The sequence below is a fragment of the Encephalitozoon cuniculi genome, chromosome VII, assembly GCF_000091225.2.
Source record: "Encephalitozoon cuniculi GB-M1 chromosome VII, complete sequence".
In the NCBI taxonomy this organism is placed as follows: Eukaryota; Fungi; Microsporidia; family Unikaryonidae; genus Encephalitozoon; species Encephalitozoon cuniculi.
In genome coordinates, this window is record NC_003234.1 from 170,340 (window position 1) to 192,242 (window position 21,903).

General features: G+C 46.1%; 13 protein-coding genes and 4 non-coding genes across 17 annotated transcripts; 10 read left to right on the plus strand and 7 right to left on the minus strand.

Annotated features, from left to right (window-relative positions):
- Window positions 1-45: 45 nt before the first annotated feature.
- On the plus strand, window positions 46-708 carry ECU07_1470 (uncharacterized protein; the record flags this gene model as incomplete). Its single annotated transcript, NM_001041697.1, has 1 exon — window positions 46-708. One exon carries the CDS (start codon window positions 46-48, stop codon window positions 706-708), a length of 663 nt encoding a protein of 220 aa, NP_586075.1.
- A 113-nt stretch (window positions 709-821) lies between these two features.
- On the plus strand, window positions 822-892 carry ECU07_1475. The gene has a single exon. It is a non-coding gene; the product is annotated as a tRNA-Arg (tRNA).
- A 38-nt stretch (window positions 893-930) lies between these two features.
- On the minus strand, window positions 931-1,665 carry ECU07_1480 (uncharacterized protein; the record flags this gene model as incomplete). The annotated part of the gene is made up of 1 exon (NM_001041698.1): window positions 931-1,665. The coding sequence occupies one exon, from the start codon at window positions 1,663-1,665 to the stop codon at window positions 931-933; it is 735 nt and encodes a 244-aa protein (NP_586076.1).
- Window positions 1,666-1,741: 76 nt separating this feature from the next.
- ECU07_1485 lies at window positions 1,742-1,814 on the plus strand. The gene has a single exon. It is a non-coding gene; the product is annotated as a tRNA-Lys (tRNA).
- A 39-nt stretch (window positions 1,815-1,853) lies between these two features.
- ECU07_1490 (uncharacterized protein) lies at window positions 1,854-2,537 on the minus strand (the record flags this gene model as incomplete). The annotated part of the gene is made up of 1 exon (NM_001041699.1): window positions 1,854-2,537. One exon carries the CDS (start codon window positions 2,535-2,537, stop codon window positions 1,854-1,856), a length of 684 nt encoding a protein of 227 aa, NP_586077.1.
- Window positions 2,538-2,583: 46 nt separating this feature from the next.
- ECU07_1495 lies at window positions 2,584-2,701 on the minus strand. Its single transcript, NR_183213.1, has one exon. It is a non-coding gene; the product is annotated as a 5S ribosomal RNA (ribosomal RNA).
- A 126-nt stretch (window positions 2,702-2,827) lies between these two features.
- Window positions 2,828-6,253, minus strand: ECU07_1500 (type V P-ATPase; the record flags this gene model as incomplete). Its single annotated transcript, NM_001041700.2, has 1 exon — window positions 2,828-6,253. One exon carries the CDS (start codon window positions 6,251-6,253, stop codon window positions 2,828-2,830), a length of 3,426 nt encoding a protein of 1,141 aa, NP_586078.2.
- Window positions 6,254-6,545: 292 nt separating this feature from the next.
- On the plus strand, window positions 6,546-7,349 carry ECU07_1523 (uncharacterized protein; the record flags this gene model as incomplete). The annotated part of the gene is made up of 1 exon (NM_001415199.1): window positions 6,546-7,349. The coding sequence occupies one exon, from the start codon at window positions 6,546-6,548 to the stop codon at window positions 7,347-7,349; it is 804 nt and encodes a 267-aa protein (NP_001402576.1).
- A 93-nt stretch (window positions 7,350-7,442) lies between these two features.
- ECU07_1525 lies at window positions 7,443-7,514 on the plus strand. The gene has a single exon. It is a non-coding gene; the product is annotated as a tRNA-Ala (tRNA).
- Window positions 7,515-7,636: 122 nt separating this feature from the next.
- On the plus strand, window positions 7,637-10,342 carry ECU07_1530 (uncharacterized protein; the record flags this gene model as incomplete). Its single annotated transcript, NM_001041702.1, has 1 exon — window positions 7,637-10,342. The coding sequence occupies one exon, from the start codon at window positions 7,637-7,639 to the stop codon at window positions 10,340-10,342; it is 2,706 nt and encodes a 901-aa protein (NP_586080.1).
- Window positions 10,343-10,516: 174 nt separating this feature from the next.
- Window positions 10,517-12,118, plus strand: ECU07_1550 (uncharacterized protein; the record flags this gene model as incomplete). The annotated part of the gene is made up of 1 exon (NM_001041704.1): window positions 10,517-12,118. The coding sequence occupies one exon, from the start codon at window positions 10,517-10,519 to the stop codon at window positions 12,116-12,118; it is 1,602 nt and encodes a 533-aa protein (NP_586082.1).
- A 142-nt stretch (window positions 12,119-12,260) lies between these two features.
- ECU07_1560 (uncharacterized protein) lies at window positions 12,261-13,205 on the plus strand (the record flags this gene model as incomplete). The annotated part of the gene is made up of 1 exon (NM_001041705.1): window positions 12,261-13,205. The coding sequence occupies one exon, from the start codon at window positions 12,261-12,263 to the stop codon at window positions 13,203-13,205; it is 945 nt and encodes a 314-aa protein (NP_586083.1).
- Window positions 13,206-13,259: 54 nt separating this feature from the next.
- ECU07_1570 (threonine--tRNA ligase THS1) lies at window positions 13,260-15,182 on the minus strand (the record flags this gene model as incomplete). Its single annotated transcript, NM_001041706.1, has 1 exon — window positions 13,260-15,182. One exon carries the CDS (start codon window positions 15,180-15,182, stop codon window positions 13,260-13,262), a length of 1,923 nt encoding a protein of 640 aa, NP_586084.1.
- Window positions 15,164-16,390, minus strand: ECU07_1580 (uncharacterized protein; the record flags this gene model as incomplete). The annotated part of the gene is made up of 1 exon (NM_001041707.1): window positions 15,164-16,390. The coding sequence occupies one exon, from the start codon at window positions 16,388-16,390 to the stop codon at window positions 15,164-15,166; it is 1,227 nt and encodes a 408-aa protein (NP_586085.1).
- An 83-nt stretch (window positions 16,391-16,473) lies between these two features.
- Window positions 16,474-19,329, minus strand: ECU07_1590 (uncharacterized protein; the record flags this gene model as incomplete). Its single annotated transcript, NM_001041708.1, has 1 exon — window positions 16,474-19,329. The coding sequence occupies one exon, from the start codon at window positions 19,327-19,329 to the stop codon at window positions 16,474-16,476; it is 2,856 nt and encodes a 951-aa protein (NP_586086.1).
- A 252-nt stretch (window positions 19,330-19,581) lies between these two features.
- Window positions 19,582-20,811, plus strand: ECU07_1600 (uncharacterized protein; the record flags this gene model as incomplete). Its single annotated transcript, NM_001041709.1, has 1 exon — window positions 19,582-20,811. One exon carries the CDS (start codon window positions 19,582-19,584, stop codon window positions 20,809-20,811), a length of 1,230 nt encoding a protein of 409 aa, NP_586087.1.
- Window positions 20,812-20,869: 58 nt separating this feature from the next.
- ECU07_1610 (uncharacterized protein) lies at window positions 20,870-21,895 on the plus strand (the record flags this gene model as incomplete). Its single annotated transcript, NM_001041710.1, has 1 exon — window positions 20,870-21,895. The coding sequence occupies one exon, from the start codon at window positions 20,870-20,872 to the stop codon at window positions 21,893-21,895; it is 1,026 nt and encodes a 341-aa protein (NP_586088.1).
- Window positions 21,896-21,903: the final 8 nt, after the last annotated feature.

Consider the following 21,903-nt stretch of genomic DNA (forward strand, 5'->3'; position numbering starts at 1 on the left):
TAGTGATGTCTTCCGGGATAAAAGATTTGGCGTCTGGGCCCTGAAATGAATCTGTTGTTGTTAGCTACCTATGCTGTCGGGCAGATGGTTACATATGAGTTGGAAAGAGTCTCGGAGAGGCCGGCAGACTTGGATCTGGTAGGAGCGATTTCTGACGGAAAACTAAGTCTGGATCTTTATTTCAAGGAGACTGAGGACAACATGGTTGACCCGCCGTTCCCTCTGCTGATTCAGAAACTCAAAGGCATTTCTGACCTTGTCATGGAGAAGGGCGATAAGACGTATCGGATTGTCCCTTTTGAATCGATTGAAATAAGTTCTGGAGACGGGAAGAAAATCTACGGGAAGTTCCGCGAAATGGTGAACATGGGAAACGAGGTGGTTGCGACATACATCAGCAGTGGAAACAATGCAGGGGAGGATATATACACCAGAATGACAATCATATTTTCACCTTCCGACGAAGAGGATAAGATAGAGAAGATCTATAGCGGATGGTCTGAGTCATGCCTCTTAAGAATCCTGACGCCAAGGCTAAGAGTTAAACAGAAGAAAAAGATTCTATTTGTGTACCTTGAGGATACCGGAAATAAAGAAGGCGACGGTATGTACACAGCGCATTGGATAGACGGGGAGAAGTTTGACGATGACGCCCTCTTTAAGAAGGAGATGCTGATCTTTGAGGAGCCTGGCAAAGAAAAGGACTAGAGAAGAAGATGGTGATATAGTAGCCTTTCTTGAGGTTGTAACAACTTGGGATTAAATGTTTGGAATGTTTGACCTAGTACTGCGTGTAACGACGACCTCATTACCATGTACAAGGGTCCTTAGTATAATGGTAGAACACTTGGCTTCGGACCAAATAGTCCGGGTTCGAATCCCGGAGGACTCGTTTTTACACATGGTGCCACTGGGATAGATACTAACTCTTTATTTTCTCTTAGCTCTGTTTCTTTCTCTTAGGTGGGAGACCATCTTTTCTCCGAAGGTCCTGTTTTCCCTCATCCTCAAAGCCTCTACATCCCTGTTGTACCCCTGCTTCATCTCGGCGACTCTTTTACTCGACTCTGGACCGACATCATCGAAAAGAGCCATAAAATCGCCGATAAACACCGGGTTGCTGAGAAGAGACAGCCCTGCTTTCAGAAAAACTTGGCTTTCGAAGTCATGTGTTTCCTCGATGTCCACAGGTGCATAGCTTATGAAGAAGGTTGAAACCTCATACTTCTTGATGAACTTAAAATGCTTTTCTCCGAGGGCACCAAATGTCTTGTATCCAGACGTGTTTCCAAGTAGACATTTCTTGGTATACTTTAAACCATAGTGTCTTGGAGATAGGGTTTTTTTAAATGCATATACGCACGGCGTCCTGGACCGCAGATGTCCTGTCAAAATCAGGCTTTCCTGGGGAACGGAGGCTAGAAGATAACTCGGGCAGAAGTCTCTCTTGAGGGTGGCAATTGCACACAAATACTTTAAATTCGGGTGCCCTGTCAACTTCAATATGTACTGATGAATAGACAGATACTCTCCGCTGCTCCGTTCGAAGTGCTCTCTAAATGGCTCGAGTAACAAGGCCTTCTCTTGTAACTGCCTTTTCCTTCGGTGCACCAGCAGAAAGCAAAGTGCAAGGGCCAAGGCCACAACAATCAAGTCGTACAACATCGGGGTAATCACGGGTGCCTACAAAAGCATCGTCCAGGCATACCCCGAGATAGTAGTCAGGAGGCCATCACCCAGAACCCTGTTAGCTCAGTTGGAAGAGTGCTGGACTTTTAATCCAAGGGCCGTGGGTTCGAGTCCCGCACAGGGTGTCTCTTTTACAGAACACCATTCAGAACAGAAAATTCTCTTTAATGTCCCCATCGCAGCAGATACTTACAGTACTCAACAACCTCAACCATCTCCTCGCACCGCACTCTAAGAGCACTCTCCAGCCCAGCCACTTTGTTGCTGAGACAGGAAGCTTTCCTCTTCTGCTCCTCGTACATCCTTTTGATTTCCTCCGCCTGCTCAGATAGAGCCTCTATCTTTTCATTGTTTGCTCTCCGAAGAGACTCCATCTTGTCCTCGCTGGCAAACAGATCTCTCTTCAACGCCTGGATGTAGGTCTTCAGTCTGTACTCATTGGACCTTAGCCTCTCTATCTCCTCACTCATGATCGTGCTTTCCAAAAGAGCCTTTTCTTTTTCATTCCTTTCCAGTACATATGCAAGAGTTGTGTCGTAGTTCTTCAGCATTCTCCCATGCTCCCTCTCCTTCCTCTTAAGCTCCTCTATCATTGCCATGCTCGACTCAAGTTCCTCACAAAGCCTCTCGTGGTCGGATCTCTTCAAGACAACAGTCTCATCGCCGCTTGAATGGCTACCGCCCAGGCGCTCGGAATCTTGCATCTTTTCGCTCATGTTTATTGAGCTCAGGGGAACCGCAGATTCCTCTTCAGCGGGAGCACGGGACCCAGACGACATGCTCAGCACCATGGAGCTTAGGTTTGCAACAGAGGCAGAGAGATACTCCACAAACCTCTTGGATCCCATAATGGGTCCGGCCTGCACCGTTTAAATCCCCATTGTGCAAAAGAAAAAGTTACAGCACCTGGGATTCCCGAGCGGTCTCCCTTCTCAGTACTATCCAGGCTCGCACTGGCTTAACTTCGGAGATCTGACGAGTTCCGGTGCTTTTCAGTGGATATGGCCGTAACTGTCTGCAAGACAAAATACATACAAATACTATAACAACACAGAACCTCTACCAGAGTAGAGTCGCCCAATCCAGAATCTATTTCTATCTCTAATAGATTTAATATAGTCAAGCCACACCCCGCATTTTATATCTTTTCTTCAGGCTTGCTAGGGACCATGTCTTGCATACTCTTATCGCCAAGCATTCTGCCCACCAAGGGCTGGACCACAAACACTGCAATAGTAACAGAGAAGGCAGAAATGAGAACCAGTCCTATCTCAAACCCATCGGTCTCTACAAAATTGTATCCCCGCAACCACAGAAACGTCCACTCCGGAAAGAGATACACTACCATCAAAAAAGCTATAGTTGACAAGATCATGAAAGAAATGAAAGTCTTAAACAGCACGTTATCTTTTAGGCTCTGTCTATGCGGAGAGCAATCACTCAGATACAAGGCATTGAAAATGTAGATGAACGTACTGACAAAAAACATGAGCTCAGCCGTGATAGATTGAGTACTTATCTCAGGGCAGGGCTCGCCATACAGAGACAGAATCCAGAGGACCAAACACTCGAGGGCTATGGTCAGGCAGAAGGGCACAAAGTCCTTTTTGGGAAGCAGGAATGTGTCTGGGGGGCTTGGAAACAGCTTATCAGATGCGTCAAAGCATGTTAGCATGTATGCGATAGGAATCGAGACGAGCAGGTCTCCATGTATCGTCTGCAGGTCACTTAGAAACTTCTTTCTGAGAACAAGGAAGACAAGCACCACATATGCAATGGCGCAGTAGGAGACAACATATTTAAACGTGGCCGTGGATGTCACAAAGGCCGATCGCCCTTCCTTGATCAGGTCTAGAACAGAACTTATTTCAGAGGAGGTAAAGTTGGCTGCCAGGCTGGCCTCATTCTGTCCCAAGGCCAGGCCAACATCAGCACTGCTGAGAGCCCCGCTATCGTTTGCACCGTCCCCGCAGAACATCGTGATCTTCCCACTAGCCCTAAGATTTTCTATGAGGGCCTTCTTTTGTCCGGGATTGAATCTAGCAAATATGGCCCCCTTCTCAAGAATAAACTCAAAATAGTGGGTATTCCTGAAGAAGTCAAACTCCCTTCCTTCGCATGCAACAACAAACTCGTTGTTAGAGACCCTGTCATTTCCCCTGTACAGACTTAGCCTTACCTTATCAAAGGTAAACTCCTCCTCGTCCCCAACACAGAGCCAGTCAACATCGAAAATGGACTTCGCATTTTCCTCAAGAACGGGGAATATCACAGGAACAAACTCTTCCACAATCCTGCACTCCTTCCCCACAGATATAGCCGTCAGTATGTTGTCCCCGGTGCACATGATGTTCCTTATATTCGCCTTATTGAGCTCATCAACAGTTCTTCTTGAGTTTTCCTTGAGCTTGTTCGAGAACACTATAAGGGCAAGAAACTTCATCTCAGACTCATCGGAAGCTCTATCGGCGCTTTCACTTATTTCCTTGTATGCCAGTGATATCACTCTATACCCACCCAAGGAATACTCCTTGGCCTTCTCCTCATATCCCCGTGGCCTCTCCTTTAGAATCTCCTGAATCGACTCGGGAGACCCCTTTGTAAATACGTACTTTCTATCTCCGTCATCCACCACTACACTCATCCTCCTGATGTTCGAGTCAAACTCATAGGTCTTCATAATCACTGCATTGATCTCGCCGTCCTGTCCTTCTCCACATTCGTCGCTCAGATTGAACTTGGCGCCTTCGTCAACATCAAGAAGAACAGGAGAAAGATCCTTATCTTCTTCATCGGCATTCCCATCAATATCAGCAAATCGGCCTCCGTGGGTCCTGTCTTTCTGGTAATATACCATCTCCTCGCTGTCATTATACTCTTTCAGGATGGGCCCGTAGATCCTATTATGGCCTCCAATAACCACGCTTCTTGTGTTTTCGTGCTGAACAAGCTTAGAGGAAGAGAAAATAAACATCTTCAGGTCGAGAGTATCTCCGGAATACCTTCCATCCAACTCGTAGACCAAATGGCATGTACTCAACCCGAGCCTGGTTACCATGGCAACTTTGTTGATATCGTCCACAGGCCTATTAAGATCATCAATGCAGAGAAGATCAAGACCCTCACACGTTAGCGTTCCTGTTTTGTCAAACACCGCCGTGTCTATTCTCCCTGCCAGATGAATCTTATTCAGATTGCTACAGTAGATGTTCTTTTTGATTAGCTTCTTGTAACACAGCTGGGTCCCGACCCTTAGATACGTGGGAATCGCTGGATTCGCAAACGTAAAAAACAGATCAAGGCTGTACATAAGATTCGTACTTGCATCAAATCCCATCTTGTTGAGCACATACGCCATCCCGATCCCAACAGCCATCGCAACCATAACAATTCCTAGAATAATTATCTCAGCCTCTCTGATAAATCTGTTGTGAACAGGCTTTGCATTAAGCATATTCTTCAAGATCTGCCCCCGGGTGGTCTGGAACCCTGTTCTGAGAACCATCCCAACAGCAGAGTTCCCAAGGACATCAATGGAGCCCACCATTCCAGCTGCCCTCGATCTATTTTTGCTGGTAAGGCTCCTGACTCTGCAGAGATTCTCATTTCTTAAGTTAGTGGACATAGGTATGGTGCTGATACTCTTCAAGACATCCGTTCCCGAGTACACAACAGAAAGCTGGTCGGCATTTTTGTATATCGGAACAGTCTCTCCGGTAAGGAGGCACTCATTTGTTATGGCATCTCCCCTGATCACAAGGGCATCGCACGGGAACTCCTTGCACGGCTCAATGTAAATTATGTTTCCGGGATATACCTCCCGGCTGTCCACCTCCACAAACCTTCCTCCCCGAAGTATTTTAACCGTTCGCCTTTTCACAAGCTTCTTCATGCCGATAGAGTGGGAAATCTCCTCCCAGTTCGTAAATACAAACGAGTACAGCATGAGCATCCCCATCACAAATGCATAGTTGTGGTAGTCAACGGCCCTCCATACAAACAGACATATTATATTCGATAAAAACGTGATGTTCAGAGTGTTCTTCACGACTATGTCGAAAACACCCGGAATCGGAAGGCTTGTGACATTCCTTCCGTAGAATATGTTTCTTTGTATGGCTTCTGCCCTTTCCGTCTCGGGAGACTTTGAAATCTCTGTGCTGTAAAGCTCCTCAAAGTCTCTGAACACCGCCTTCTGCTCCGGAGGAACCACAAACCTCCTGGAAACAACATCGTATATGAGTCTAGAAAACAGGGAATCAACCACACGGGCCTTCCCTTCCAACGAATACCTTCTGAGCGAGGGAATCTCCTCCGTGGAGTAAGCAAGAACATCAACAAACTCTCTTCTCCCGTTCTGTGATGTTACTATGACACAGTCTGCATCAGAAAGGCTGCAGGGCGAACTGAGTAGAAAATGTTTGACCTTGGGTAGATATCTGCACACCATATGGAACCCTCCCAGGGTCAGCACACAGAGGACGTTGTAGAAGCCTGTAGATATTCTTCTTTTCCTTCCCTCGACGCTTATAAACGGCTTTTCCTGCTTGATTCCCACAAACATTTTCAAGGGCTTCATGCAGTATGGCCTTTTTTGCAACAGATCATCTTCAGGAGTAGTTTAAGGAGATTTCTAAAAGACTTGTTATGTCTCAGAGCATCCAGCACGACAAACATCACGGTGTTCAACTTCGCCATTCCCATCATATCGCCATGGACTTGTGTTGTGGGCCTCTCTGTCCAAGAGCGTAACATATCGGTGGAACCATCCCAATATCTTTTTGCATGAATAAAAGTATTAGGCCGTTAATTGGGCCATGAATAAAATAAAATACAATTAAGAAATCCAAACTAGGATGACCGATGCAAATAGAACAATCAATGTTCTTGACTTTGCCAGTGCAGTGCACAACATACTTAAGAAGAGGGAAAGGCTGTTTGGAGCCAACAAGACCATTCTATTTACACTTTTCTCCAGCGCTTTGGTTATGATATTCCAAGGCGAAAACTACAAGAATCTATGCTTGTCAATAATCGTCGGGCTGTGCATGCTGGCCGTGGATCCGAAGGTGCACGTCAGACTCTTGGGCACAAGTCTTGGACAGAGAGGATTGCGTTCAGCAGCAGTAAGCCTTCTGAACAAGATCTTTTTAAGTGAGCTGCTGTTTTGCATTTTGTGTCTTTTGATTGCAATCACAGCCAATATGTGCGTAGTTCCAATGGTCTGGATCTTCGCAGTCTCTATAGGCATCTCTTTTCTCAGGAAAGTCTTTACTGAGGATTTGGCTATGACAAGCATGGGAGACATTCTCTTACATCTAGGATTCTTGCTTCTACTAATTTTTTCTCTCCAAAATCCTAAGAAATCGAAAATAGTCGTATACTCTGTTTTCTTTAGCTTTTCTGGGTCAGTCATTTTGTGGATCGTCCTCGAGGCGATTCTAAATGAAAACCTTGGATTTAGTCGTGTGTGCAATGCATTTTTCAAGAGTGGACTCGTGGACTTCCTTGGGATGCCCCAGTTGTATCCTTTTATGCTCTTGATGGTTGCTGGCGTTTTTTCCCAGATAAGAATCAATACCTTGTTGTTTGCAGATGGAAAAAGGCGCTTTGGATCAATCATTATTAAGAGAAGTGAAAATAAAGTAATAGAAGTGTGATTTTTTATCATTTGCTTTTTTTCATCTAGTTCCTATGTGATGTCTAGGTCTTTTCCCTGGAGACTGGATGGAGATGGATGACTGAGGCCGAGAGGGGAGTTAGCTCAGCGGTAGAGCGCTTGCTTAGCATGTAAGAGGTCATGGGTTCAAATCCCATATTCTCCATTTTACTCTTCAGGGAGATGGAGTATCCAGAGTGTGCCAGGCAAATAGATCTGAAACCATCAAATTTTCTTTTGAAACACAGATGCATTTAGGATGTGATGCGGTAAACAAAGACATCAGCAATGAGGGTGAATCTGGTAGCAATGTTCATGATGTCTGTAAGCAATAGAAGGGTTTTCTACATCAATCTGAAGGACGTTAAGTCTGGGGAGGACTTATTGGGGCAGTTGTTTGAAAAGGCCCACATTCCTGGGGATGTATCAAGCGGATTAATTGAAGGGCAAGGAGAAGGATCCTCGATTAACATGTCCAATTTAGCGCAGGATGCACAGGGCAAGGGAGCGGCCCAAGGCGCTGCTGCCACTCCTGAGCAAAAAGCTCCAGCCCAGAAGCAATCTGAAGGCAGTAAAAATGCACAGAAGAAACAGCAGAAGGAAGATCAAAGCGCTAAGAAGGAGGAAAAACAGCAGAAGAAAAATGAGTCCAAGGAAGCCAATGCCCAGAAGAAGGAAGAGAAGGCGAAGAAGGCAGAGCAGCAGAAGGAGGAAAAGACGAAGAAGGCAGAGCAGCAGAAGGTAGAGAAACAGAAGCAGAAGGAGGAAAAGGCAGAGAAACAAAAGCAGCAGAAGGAGGAAAAGGCAGAGAAACAAAAGCAGCAGAAGGAGGAAAAGGCTAAGAAGGCAGAGCAGCAGAAGGGAGAGAAGGCTAAGAAGGCAGAGCAGCAGAAGGGAGAGAAACAGAAGCAGAAGGAGGAAAAGACAGAGAAGCAAGAGCAGAAGAAGGGAGAGAAACAGAAGCAGAAGGAGGAAAAGGCTGAGAAGCAAGAGCAGAAGAAGGGAGAGAAACAGAAGCAGAAGGAGGAAAAGGCTGAGAAGCAAGAGCAGAAGAAGGGCGAAAAGGAAGACACCAAGAAGGGGGAAAAGGCTGAGAAAGAAGCCAAGAAGACAAGTAAAGATAAGGAGGAGCCTAAGACCACTGTGGATAAGAAGTCCAAGGACAAGATACAAGGCCAAGAGAAAACAGCTTCCGACGGTGACAATAATAAGGCCACTGCGGAGAAATCTCAAGAGAAAAAAACCATGGACAAGGCGGACAAAGCTACCAGCGTCAAGTCACCTGAGACGGTATCCAAAGAGATTGAATCCAAAAGCAAGGAAGAGATCTCTAGTGCCCACTCCTCTTCAAATGCAAGCGCTCCTGGAAGCGCCTCAATGACTCCAACCCCGGGTTTCTCATCTAGGACTACTACCAACGCCAGTAGCACGATGTCTGCGAGCCCGTCTTCAAGTGTCATGACCTTCAGCAGTATTGGGCATTCGTCATCGGTACCACTGTCATCTATCATGTCTTCATCTGCGCTTGGATACTCTTCGTCCATACCACTGTCATCAGCAGTGGCGTCATCAATGGTATCATCGGCAATGTTGTCGTCCGCCATATCGTCGATGGTGCCACAGATGTCCTCTAGCATATCGCAATCGTCGATAGCCGATGTTCTAAGAAAGGCATCGGAGGTAAACAAGATCAAAAGCCTGAGCTCGATAGACGTCAACGATCTACTGGGGAAATGCCAAGAATGTGAAAGGGTGGACCAGGTGCTTGCCTACAAGGATGGAGATCAGTATACCGACTACTCCGGGAACATAAAGTTCCAGGAAAAGGATGGAGGGCTGGTTGATAGCTCAGGACTGTTTGTTGGAAAAGACTGCGGATGCTCAAAGGAGGATATACCCCAGATGGGAAAGATAACCGGGACGGGGCTGTATCAGGACCAGGGTGTTAACAGTGTAAGTTGCCAGAAGCAAGCCAACGCAATTGAGAAATTGTATTCATCTGCGAGCAACATGCCGCAAAGCCCGGGAGTATCTGCAAGCAAAGGACTTTCAGCGGGGGTGTCCCAGGGAGCCGGAGGAGTGATGTCGAGTAAATCTGCGGGAACAAGCTCGCAGGCGGGCGCTGGAAATCAAGCAGGTCAAGGTGTCCAATCCAGCTCACCTACAGGAGGCAACCAAAGCGTCCAGCCGGCCTCATCTGTAGGAGCTGGCCAAGGTGCTCAAAGCATCCAGCCGAACTCTCCCGGAGGAGTCCAAAGCGGGCCATCCTCCCAGAGAATGGCGGAAAGCTCCACCCAAGGAAATACCCTAGTGTCCCAGGACCCATCTTCTCCTATCGGCAGCAGTGTGCAGGAAAATCCTGGGATTTCGATGGCACAACCGGCAAAGAATGAAACTCCTGGGAAAGGCTCTGACCACATACCTCCAAAAATATCTATAAAGGCTGTCAAGGTCAAATACGGGGACTCGTGTGGAGACAACTCCGGCCTTGTTGTCAACCAGACATCCTATGTGCAAGAAGCACCCTCTGAGAAGATTACTGTAACAGAGCCTCCAAAAACCATTACAAAGACGGAAAAGATAGAGCTTCCTCCCACCACCATCATAAAGGAGCTGACCATTATTGAGCCGCCGTGTACGATCGAGAAGGAAGTGACGGATACTCAGGACTCTGAGAATGCAATTGAGGAAAGAACCATCACTCTCCCAACTACAGCTATTGAATACAAAACGGTGAAGGTTACAGCCACAAGAACCGTTTTGCGAACAACAACAGTCTCCAATGATTCCAGAGACGAAGGCGTCGCGGTCTCTACCATTTCTCCGGAGATGGTTGATAATATCAGCGAGGAGAGGCTCGCAGAAGACATTACAACAGTCAACACAACCATAGTGGTGGAGGATCCCGACGATATAGAGTGTGAACAGGAGTGCGAATGTTATGAAGATAACTGTGAGAATCCCTGTGATAGGATAAAATGTGTTTCTGGATGAGCTTGATTGAATTAAATTAGGATATCTACTTAGTTAGGTGTTTTTGAGCTTGCCTACAATTAAATTGGGAAAGTGAAGGCAATGGCAGTGGATTCCAGTTTTCAAACATGGTTTTTGATGTAAAACAATCTGAAACACAGCAGATATAAGGAAAGCTGGTATTGAAACAAAGCGATGATAGCACCTTTGATTTTACTTGGGTGTCTTGTGAGGGCAGACATATTCAGTAATGTCAATCTCGAGAAGATTCTAAATGAAGAGCTGACAGCGGGTAGTGGCAGCAAGCTCGAACCCGATAGTGCCTTCTTGTCTCAAGTTCGGGGGGAGGAGGGCATGTCTTCGGTTTCCAGTGCAACGCTTTCTTCCAGATCTATATCGTCTGCAAGTCAGGTCTCGACCTCGATTATAACTCCTGAGAAGAAGAATGGAGAGGAAATGCCGATTATCATAATAACGCAGGAGAGCTCAAAGAATAAAAAAGAGAGCAAGGACGGAAAGGAGCAAGAGGAAAAGATAGTTAGCATTGTGAGGAATGCAATGTTGGACTCCAAGTCCAATACGTCCCCAATGGTGAAGAACGAAGCAGTTGAGAGTGACAACGGATCTGATAACGAGGAGTTCAGGGAGGAATCCGGTAAGAGCGGAAGGAAGGATAAGCCAGGCACCATCAACACCTCCTCTCCCCTAGTGGGAAAGGCCATTGGAGATAGCAGTGATATGGATTCTTACTGGACAACGGTCATTGTCGATAACAAGTTGAGGAAGGTTAAGGTCAACGTTAAGGTCATGACTGTTGTTGAGGGTATCGACGATGCAGAGGGAGGTTCCAAGGATGGTGATGCAAAGGAGAAGGAGAAGAAGTTCAACTTCTGGAACAAGTCTGAAGAAAAGCAAGAAAAGTCCAAAGATGGAGACATCCCTGCAACCGTCTCTGTTCCCTACAGCAAGAAAAAGGATGAGAAGAAGACATCTCAGGATAGTAAGAGCTCCTCAAGTAGTAGTGGCGGTGGAAAGACAAAGAAGTCAGCAGAGTCCTCGAAATCTACTGAGCCTGAAGTGGTCTCATCTTCTATCTCGTCTGAGAAGAGCACTGGATCTAAGAAAGAGCCAGAAAGCACGAGGACGGCCTCGAAGGCTTCTGCTTCCAGCATTTCCATGAGTGCTGAGACACCGAAGAAAAGCGATAAAGACGAATCCACGAGTTCGAAGCGTAGCAAGTCTGTTGCATCTGTAAAAACACGTTCTGTGTTATCTACCAAAGGCAAGCCATCAGACAAAGGAAAAGAGGGAGGAGCCAAGAGCTCTACGGAGATCAGCAGTACCAGCGAGAAAAGCAAGCATGGATCTGTAACAACAACACTTCTAAGCTATGTCACTACCCAGAGTATATCCACTGTAGGCGTAGTATCTGTATCCAAGAGTAGGAAGAAGGCCTCCTCTTCCAGCGAATCTGCGAGTGCGGTATCCAAGGGACTAAGTCCCAGCATATCTGTTGAATCAAAGAAACCGAAAGGGGGGCCAAAGAGCATCAAAAGCGTGAGCATTTTAGCGTCTAAAAAGGAAGGTAAGGGGGAAGCAGGAAAGAAAGACAAAGATGCCAATCCCGAAATGAACGAGCTTTTCTATGTTCTTAAGAATATGCCTGGAAAGGTCAGTATCAGCAAGTCGGGAGGAAAGATGTTTGTCGAAGGGAACTTCGTCGCGCCAAAGGAAGAAAAGTTGAAGGACAAGAAGTTCAAATTCTCTGGGTACATCCAGGCAACACATAACCAGTGAATTAAACCATTCAATTTCGTATTTTCTTCCAACTCGTCTGAAGATTGAGGATGTCACAGAGGTCTCTTCAAACAAATGAAACATGTTTCAAAGGCAATTTATTGGTAAATACACGAACAAAGCCATTACAGCTTCTTTCTGAATGAGGACAGTGCATAGAGTCAGCATAATAAGAGCCATATACCTTCTTCTGGTTTATAAATGCACTACTGTGCTGTGCCAAGAAGATGAAAGCACTGTTGAAATAGTCTTGTTCAGTAACGGAGCAGAAAAGATAAAGGGCAGAAGCGATGCAAAGAAAGATGCAGACTCTGAAGATAGGTCAAAGACCCTCAAGAGTTTGGTGACAACGCTGGTAAATCATCTTCTGGCAGGCAATAAGCTCAAAAACGGCCTCCTTAGGAGCTACAGAGGGTCTGATCTTCTTAGTGCCTCTAAAGGAGCCCAAGACACCCCAGAGGCGAGCAAGGGCGAAGGAGTCAGTAAGTCGGCAGGGCAGCCTGTCCAGGAGCCAACACCGGAGCTGCTAGAGAAAATAAAGAGAATCCCGATAGGCTACAGAACATTCTGCTCCTTTCTCCAGAATCTGGATCTCATCAGGGACAAGCTGAAGAATAGGCCCGGGATTAGAAAGATACAGAACATCCTGGTCTATGAAGGGTACCACCTTACAGACTACTGGGGAAGGCTGAAGTTCAAAAAGGAAGGAGACAAGCTTGTGGATGAAACGGGATACTTTGAGGGAATCAGGATCAACGGATTTGAGGAGATGCTGAATCAGGGGAAAATGACCAAAACGGGTTTTGTCCAGAAAAAGGACGTGGGAGAAAATGAGATAAATGAAAACCTGATAACCATGAAGTTGCTCCTCAACGAGATAGCCAAAGAAAAAAACACGCCGATCCATGACGTAATCAATGAGAAGTGTAATCTGTCTATTGTCGAAGAGCTGGCATTTTATGGAAGTAGCCCATCCGCCCACAGCGATGAGATAGTGCACGTCTGTATATGCTCAGACTCATTCTGCAAGGAGCCATGCAAGAATGTTGTTGCAATGAAGGCTGGGGAGCTGGAGTTCAAAGACTAGGGGACAAGGCAAACCTGGGATGCGGGAGGGAGACTTGAAACAATTGAAGATGTTTTACTTACTGATTGAGACCTTGTCAATCGGAAGAATGCTGTCGAGCTCAACCTTCTCGTCAGCCATTCTATCCAGGATGTCTCTAAGCTCATAAAGACCAATGTTTCTGTTTGACTTATTGAACCTGATGTTAATCTCATTTGCCTCTGCCTCTTTCTTCCCAACCACACACACAAGAGCGTATCCACTTGTTTCGGCGGTTCTTATTCTCTTGCTCAGTGTGTTGCCATCGTCAATCACATCTAGCCGGAACCTAGCAAGCACAGATCTCACCTTGCCAACATAGTCAGGATTTCCCATGTTCACAATTGCTATCTGCCTCGGAGATATCCAAAACGGCAATCTCTTTCCAAAGCTTTCGAGAATGATGGCAATCATTCTTTCAATGCTTCCGAGGATGGCCCGATGAATTATAACGGGTGTTCTACACTGACCATCACTGTCCCGGTACTTCAGCTCAAATCTCTGAGGAAGCTGAAAATCTAACTGAATGGTCGCACACTGGATTCGTCGTCCAAGGGCATCGTGAAGTGTAATGTCAATCTTGGGCCCGTAAAAGGCCCCATCTCCCGCGTTAATCTTGAAGGGCATATTGCTTTCGTCCATGGCATCCGCAAGGGCTTTCTCTGCCCTGTCCCATTCGTCAACAGACCCAAGATACTTTTCCGGCCGTGTGCTTAAGACAAGCTCAAACCTGAATCCGAAAACCCCGTAGACAAAACTTAGAAATTCTAGGCACCCCTTGATTTCTTCCTTGACCTGGTCTTTAGTACAGAATATGTGTGCATCGTCTTGCTGGAATCTTCTTACTCTTGTTAGCCCTGTCAGGGTTCCACTGAGCTCGTTTCGATGTAAGACCCCGAAGTCTGCAAGCCGGAGTGGAAGGTCTCTAAAGCTGTGGTCTTGGTGCCTGAACATCACGCAGTGCCCAGGACAGTTCATGGGTTTTAGTGCAAAGGTGTCCCCTTCGATAATAAACATATTTTCCTTGTAGTTCTGGAGATGGCCGCTCTCCTCCCAAAGCTGCGTACAGAAGATATTCGGTGTTATAACCTCCTTAAATCCTCTTTTCCTGTACTCTTCTCTTAGAAACTCAATCAGCGTGTTGTACATGGTAGTTCCATTCGGCAAAAAGAAGCATGATCCCGGAGAGTATTTCGAAAAGAAAAAGAGATCAAGCTCAGTCCCTATCTTCCTGTGGTCCCTTTCCTTTGCCTCTTCTTTTCTCTTCAGATATTCATCCATCATACCCTTCGAAGGAAACGTGATTGCATAAATCCTCTGGAGTGACTTTAAGTTCGGATCGTTGAGAAAATAGGCAGAGCTATTCTTGAGGACCTTGACTGCCTTGATAACCCCCGTAGATCGAATATGAGGCCCCAGGCACATGTCGAAAAAGTCTCCGTTCCTGTACACAGAGCTCTCCTTATCAACTCCCTTCATGATGAAATGTGTCTTGCAAGGATTGTCCCTGTAGGCCTCCAGGAGCTCCTCTTTGCTTTTGATTACCCTTTCAAACCTATAGTTTTTCTTCATGATCTTAACCATTTCCTCCTCGATCTTCTCATAGTCTTCAGATGAAATCGGGTCTGTTACATCAACATCGTAAAAAAAACCCTCTTCGATAGGTGGCCCATGCACCAGCTTTGCATCGGGATATAGATTTACCAGTGCATTCCCCAGTACGTGTGCAGAGGAATGCCAGAAAATGTCTCTAGCCCCGTCATCCTCAAATGTCATCAGCTCCAGCTTACAGTCTTTCAGTATCTCCGAGGACATGTCGGAATACACCCCATCAATCCTGCAGGATATCACGTCTTTTCTGTCCTTAAAATAATCGCAGAGGATATCATATGGCGTCGTTCCCTGGGTAACCTCTAGAACCTTGTCTTCCAACTCTACCTTCAGTTTAACTTCATACATTTCCAGGGGTAGCCTTCTTTGCCATAAAGGTCAGACTCAAGGCATGCTGAACCCCTTACCTCCACAGCCCTTTTCTGCCCCTCAGACAAAAAGCACTCAAGAGCCCTTGCCATCACTCTTGGAATCTCGTAGTGAACCCTCTTGTGCATAAATCTTATACTTCTATAAAGAAAGATGGCTTGATCGCAGGACACTTCCTTAATGACCTTCCTAAAGGAGAAAATCAAAATGATCCTGTGTTTCAGGCAGAGTCTTGTGTTAAAGAAATCATCCACGGCATCACCTGCAAGAAACCCAAAGGACTTCCGGAGAAGGGAAGAAATGGCATCGACCTTGTGCTCCTCAAATCCGTCGTAGCCGACAAGCACCTCGAGTGCTTCCTTACCTCTGTGCTTCAATGTTCTTTCGGTTGCACTTCCGACCAAATCTGGAAAGCATTTGAAGCTGATCTCGATCTTTTCGATGTCCTTCTCCTCTGCAATGATCTTAATCGCCTCTTGGAGGTACCTTGGTCTCCAGCTACTCCTAACAATCCCAAGGTCGTTTTCCACCCTCTTGTAACGACTAAATGCATTGCTTGGATCTACAAAGGCATGTTTTCTGTCTTTCTTCAGCACACAGGGGGGTATGTCGCCAATCATTCTCTGTGCCTCGTCCATGGACTCTACGCCAAACTCACATGTATTCAGCAAAACACTTGCGACAATGGCTCCGTGCTCATAGTATACCCTGCGTCCATCGCTGAAGTGGCACCCAACACCAGCTATAAGGGTATCCATCTCGTCAGAGTCTATGCTGTGGGTCCTCAACGCCAGCACTATGCACCTTGTAAAGAAAAAATCATCCTCTTCGTCGAGGTCGACAGACGAAAAACTTGCTGCCAGCGCTTTGAATAGAATCTTGGGATTACTTATGGTCCTTATGATGTCGTAGGACAGTTCTGAGCGTTGCTCTATGCAGTACCTCGTTATGCACTCTAGCTCAAATCTGTCGTTCTTGACCATCTTTCTCTTATGCTCATAGAGAAGCACTTGCGACGACACATCGAGATCATCATAAAACTCCAAAAACTCCGGGTGCCTCCTGCTTGGGTTTCTTCGGAGATATAGTCCAATAAAGCCGGCTACGTCCTGGCATCTTCCAAGAGCCTCCTTCATAGATAATGAGCAGTCCTCTACCTTCTTAACTTCATTCCTCAGGATATCCATTGGGGATAGATAGTGGCGTCATGTATATCAAAGCTCTTTATTAGTTCTAATGAGTCAAGGAAGCATTTGTAAGTACCTGTTTCTTAAACTACAGATTGTGGAGACATCTCCAACCGACTTGTAGCGGTACTGTTAAGAGATGAAACCTTTATGTCGTTGACCAGCGGCGCTAGCTTTTCAACAATATCGTCTATTACAGCATCGTCAGAAACTATTAGACTCTCATCAGAGATTTTCTTTTGCTTTATCTTTTCCACAACACCATCAATGTTCTGCTCTTTGTTACCTTCATCCTCGCCAAGGCCCATCGTCTGTGGAGGTGCTGAGAAAGTCGATGGGCCATGGGAGACAGAGGATTCCCTCAGCGGGGAAAGTGATGAGAAAGGCGGCTTTTGTACTTCAGAAGTTTCCACGCTGGCCGTCAAAGGGGAGCTTTCAATGAAACCTGTCGTTACCTTAGTGGAGGTATCTTCCTCATTATAGATCGACGATCTTGATATGACAGGGGATATTGCCTCAGAGCTGAAAATGCTTTCGTTCATAGGGCTTTTTTGATTCTGAGCAGACCTGAGACTTAGTAGTCTGTCTCCTATCTGACTAACTTTGTCAGAAAACGCGTCCAATTTCTTTTCAAGCCTTTTCACATGCTCTTCAACAACAGAACTCACAGCGCTGAGATGCATGCTGCTATCAAACTCCCTTATTGCCGTAGTCCTGATTGTGTCTGTTACGGTTTTGCATTCGGCATCCGTTTCATTTACTGTCCTTGGAAGTGCATCTCTATCATTTTTGGATTCAGGGGACTTAGTAAACATCGGGTTCTGCAGGCTCTTCAGCATTCTTTCTTTTCTAAGTATCTTCTTGCCATCAAGCTTTTCTGTGGCAGCAGGCCCTCTGAGGCGCGAAACTATGGATGGAGGATACTCCTTGCTGCCTACCTCATTCGGGAGATTGGAGTCATCGGGGATCGGAAAAATAGTTGCATCCAACTCATCCTCATTTGTGTTGCCATCCTCTAAACTTCTCCACAAACCGTCTTTCTTGTAGGCCAGTGAAGAAAGATCTTCTGCAGAATCTTCGCTGCCTGGTGCTCCTAGACCGTCCCTGCCACCCCCAATGAGATCGTATATCCTGCTTTTGGAGCTGCCATCCAAGTCGGGCTCCACGATGCGAGACCTATGCCTCGGTTTGGGGCGTCTCTCTGACAGCAAGGACATACTGCTCTTTTCATAAATAGCTCCATTCTTATGTAGATTATATAACTTCTTCAGTAGCAAGAGAGCGTTATCCTCGTCTCTTTCTCTCCCTCCCACAGATAGTATCATGTTTACAAGGTTCTTGTACTGTTCCTCATTTATGGCAATTCTTCTGTATAGTTCGTCCAGCTTCCTTCCATGGTCTTCATAGATAGATGCACCGGAGCTTTCCTTAATCTTAGAGCTCACGGCACTAAGAATGCGCGGATTTCGTAATTCCACGCTGGGAATGGCAGAGTTCATCAGTGTGTAATTTCTAGTCCTTGTGGTCGTCTCAGTTACCGTAGTTATGACTTTCACAACCTTTATGTCTTTGCTGCTCATGGAAGATGGGCCTTTGTTCTCAGAAGCAGTGGTACTACTTCTTAACATGTCAAAGATACTTCTTACCAGTTCCCTGGTAGGGTCGTCGCGGAACGGGGTCTCTACCTCTTTTGTAGAGGAAATGGCAGACGAGGATTTACAAGTGGTGGCTACATAGCTTTTCTCGGTACTGGAAGATGCTGTCTGGGGAATAATAGATGTCCTAGATTGCTGGGTCATCGCATCGGCATTCCCGCCTGGAGTGCTGTGGTTTGCCAGGCTAAGAAGACTCTTGATTTTCTCAAGAATTTGGATATCTAGCAAGTAACTCGGTATTCCAGCATTTTTGGCCAGACTTAGCTGCGGTCCGGCATCGGATCCCTGGTCTTCCACAGACCTTATCTTGTGTCTCCCGCTCTCTTCCTTCCCTACAAATATCGTCTTCAAAATAGTTTTTGTGGTGTCGTTGGCGCCCTGATAAATGGAGGCCCGTTGTCTTGTAACCGTCCTAGTTGTGAGTATGGTTTGTGTTTCAACCCTCTTTAAAGGTTCGCTATGAGCATCCTGTTTTCTGATCTTAGTCGTTGTTGTTGTTACACTGGTTGTCTTCAGGGTAACTATGGAAACAGAACTGCTGGCGTGTATCCTATCCTCCTCATCCCTTCTGGAGCCAGTACCTGCTTCCGGACCTAAGTCAAAGGACTCCCTAATGAATACAGGTATCACATTGTTTTTCTCTAAAATTACAGGTTCTGCACGGTCTACTGTAACTCGCGGTAGAATATTTGGAGGAGCTGGGGCACTATCGACCAGGTCCAGGGGCAGAGTAGGGTATTCAGCCGAGCTTTTAGTGCAAATCCTTTCTATTCTGGGATTGTTCAGAACATACTCATAAAGAGCCTTTAGATCATCGCTTATGACCAGACGCTCCTTTGTTCTATGGCTTCTACTGGCCCAGTCATATAGGTCACAGATTTTATATACTGATCCTTTATAAGAAATGGTGTTGCCATCTCTATCAAAAATCTTTCCTGGCGGCCTCCATACTACACCACCGCCATTCTCAAGGATTCCATTGCCGGTGCCTTTCTCGATATTCTTCTCCACAAACTTAATGAAAGGCTTCTCTTCCTGTGGCACAATTTTCTTGACAGTTATGATTGCCGGCTTTTTGGCCTCAGCAATCCTTAGAGCCTTAGGATTTCCATTCCTGGGGTTTCGTATTTCCGAACAAGAGTCTATGCATCTCAAGTCGCCAGTCTTACAATCGCAAAAGATTTCCCGGATGGGGTTTCCTTCGTTGATCCGCAGCTTCATAGCTTGAGCAGTTACATACCCGGCCATAAGAAAAAATCCAAGAGACAGTTGGGCGCCAAGCATATGATCTTTTGTTTACCTTCCTTTCCTTGAGGTTTTATTTTGTTTCACGTGTGATGGATTGGAGCTAAAAATAAGGTACTAGTAAGTAAATAGAACAGCGCCTGATAACATGCATGTTCTCCAATACTAATTTCGAGGCCGGATAGTGCCTGTTCTCTATCCCATTCCTACATCAAAGGTATGGATAATAAACAAAAGCAAAACATTGTTTTGGGTTGTCTATAAAAGCTTACGTGTATTTATTTATATATAATGAGGTGCAGGACATTGCTGCTTCTAGTCTTCAGGTGTGCCCTTCTCTCGATAAATGCAAGTGTTTCTTCTGATCATAAGAAGGGGGTGGTGGAGAAGGCCAATCAAGAAATAGCATATCACCCAGGAGGAAGCAACGAAAAGGTCGGGGTGAAGGGAACCCAAGTTGAATCGGACGGGCTATCTCTTCGAAGACATACCGATGAGGGAGGCTTGGTTGTATTCCTGGCTCCAAATCCTCACGAAGAGTGGAGCTTCTCGTACACGTTTACCAATGCGAGGCTTAGGTTCCCGCATATAGGCGGTGTATATCTGTGGTATACCTCCGATATTCAGGATCAGGGTGTCTATAGGGGAGGCCACGATCTGTTTGAGGGAATCATGGCAGGGATCGAGTTTAGAGGATCACAGCCCGAGATAGTCATGGCAGTGAACGATGGAAAAACAAGTTTCATGGGTTCAGAGGAGATGACCCTGTACAGAGATACAATAAACCCCGAAAGACTCAAGGGGGTGAAAGACATCACGGTCAAAGTGATCTCCACAAACAAGAACTTCAAAGTTGAACTATATGACGGAGATAGACTGCTCTACGATAGCTTTAGATATTACCGCAAAGGAACATTGGCTGGGATCGGCTCTGGAAAGTATTTCAACATCACGTCATTCTATGACAAGGCACCTTCGGACAGCGTCTATAAGCTTAAGGAGGCACAGCTATTTGAAAGAACAGAAACAAGCGAATATGAAGTTCACAGCGTCCATGCCCCGCCTGTAGACAAGACCCCGAGATCCCCGGATGGGATTATCCACGAGGACGAGGAGATAAGACATCTTATTTCGAAGATCGAATATCTGAACGAGTATCTCCACTTGGTGGTCGGCGAGCCCCATGGCTCATCGTTCGACAAGGTTGTACACGTTATTTCGGAGCAGCTTAAAACGCACATGAAAAAGATTGAAGATGCCGTTGCGGCGCTAAGAAGCGGAGGCAGCTCGGAAACGAAGTTTATGAACCTGAATGAAAAGATGAATGGGGTTGACATAAAGCTTCAGAAGATCCAGAAGGCGTTCGCTGACCTGGACCATGCTGTGAACTCTCTTAAGAACGATTACAGCCGCAGCTCCAACTTTCTGGTTTACATAATTCTGGGGATTGGGGTTGCAGGATTTGGATTCGCTGCAATGAAAGAATACAATGCCCTGAAGTTTAGGCAAAAAGCCCTCTAAGGAATAAATACTTCGAGTATCCTGTATTTGTATTAAAAGCCCAGTCATTTTATCCTGCATGAGAAAGTTTTGGGAGGAAATACAAAGGCCATACTTTGCCGTTGCGCCCATGGTCGGAAACTCCGAAGAAGCATGGCGCAGATTGTCAAAAAGACATGGAGCCAACATCTTCTATACGGAGATGGTGCACTGCGACTCGTTTCTGCGTGGATCAAGAAATCCAGTGAAGAATCGGTGGTACACAACATCAGAGGGAGACAGGCCTCTGGTAGTACAAATATGTGGAAATTCTCCAGAGGTGATGCTTGAGGCAGCCCTGATAATACAAGATCATTGCGATGCAATAGATGTGAACTTTGGGTGCCCACAGAAGGTGGCTAGGAAGGGAGGCTACGGGGCATATCTACAAGAAAACTGGAAATTGACAGGGGAGATAGTAAAAGTCCTTTCCTCAGGTCTTAATGTTCCTGTCTTCTGTAAGATAAGAGTGTTCGGATCCATAGAAAAGACGGTTGAGTATGCAAAGATGATTGAAGAGGCAGGATGTTCCTTGCTAGCCGTGCATGGTAGAACGAGGGACCAGAGGGGAGCCGCAATGGGATTCGCAAGCTGGAAGCATATCAGGGCAATCAAAGAGAACCTCAGAATCCCTGTTCTTTCGAACGGAAATATCATGACTCATCATGATGTCTGGAGGTGCTTGGAGTATACAGGATGTGATGGGGTGATGGTCGGGGAGGCCCATCTCCACAATCCTCTTATATTTACCGGAGAAGACAGGTCGTGCCTGGAGATAATTGGAGAGTACCTGGATATATGCATGGAGTTTCCCGGAAGTGCAGATGTAAGACACATCAAGTCACACATGTTTAGGCTTCTGTATAACTACTTCAGTATGAATCCGGGAAAACAGCCTGATCTCGATTCCTGCGGCTCCGTGGAAAAATTCTATGAGTTTTATTTGAGTCTTGTAGAGGAGATGAGGTCTATGGTGGATGACGGGAGGAGCCTTGAGGTTTACAAGATGAAGTCCCGTCCTATTCTTACTGCGCCCATGGCCGAGCACTGTGGTAAGAGCAGATAAGAGAATAT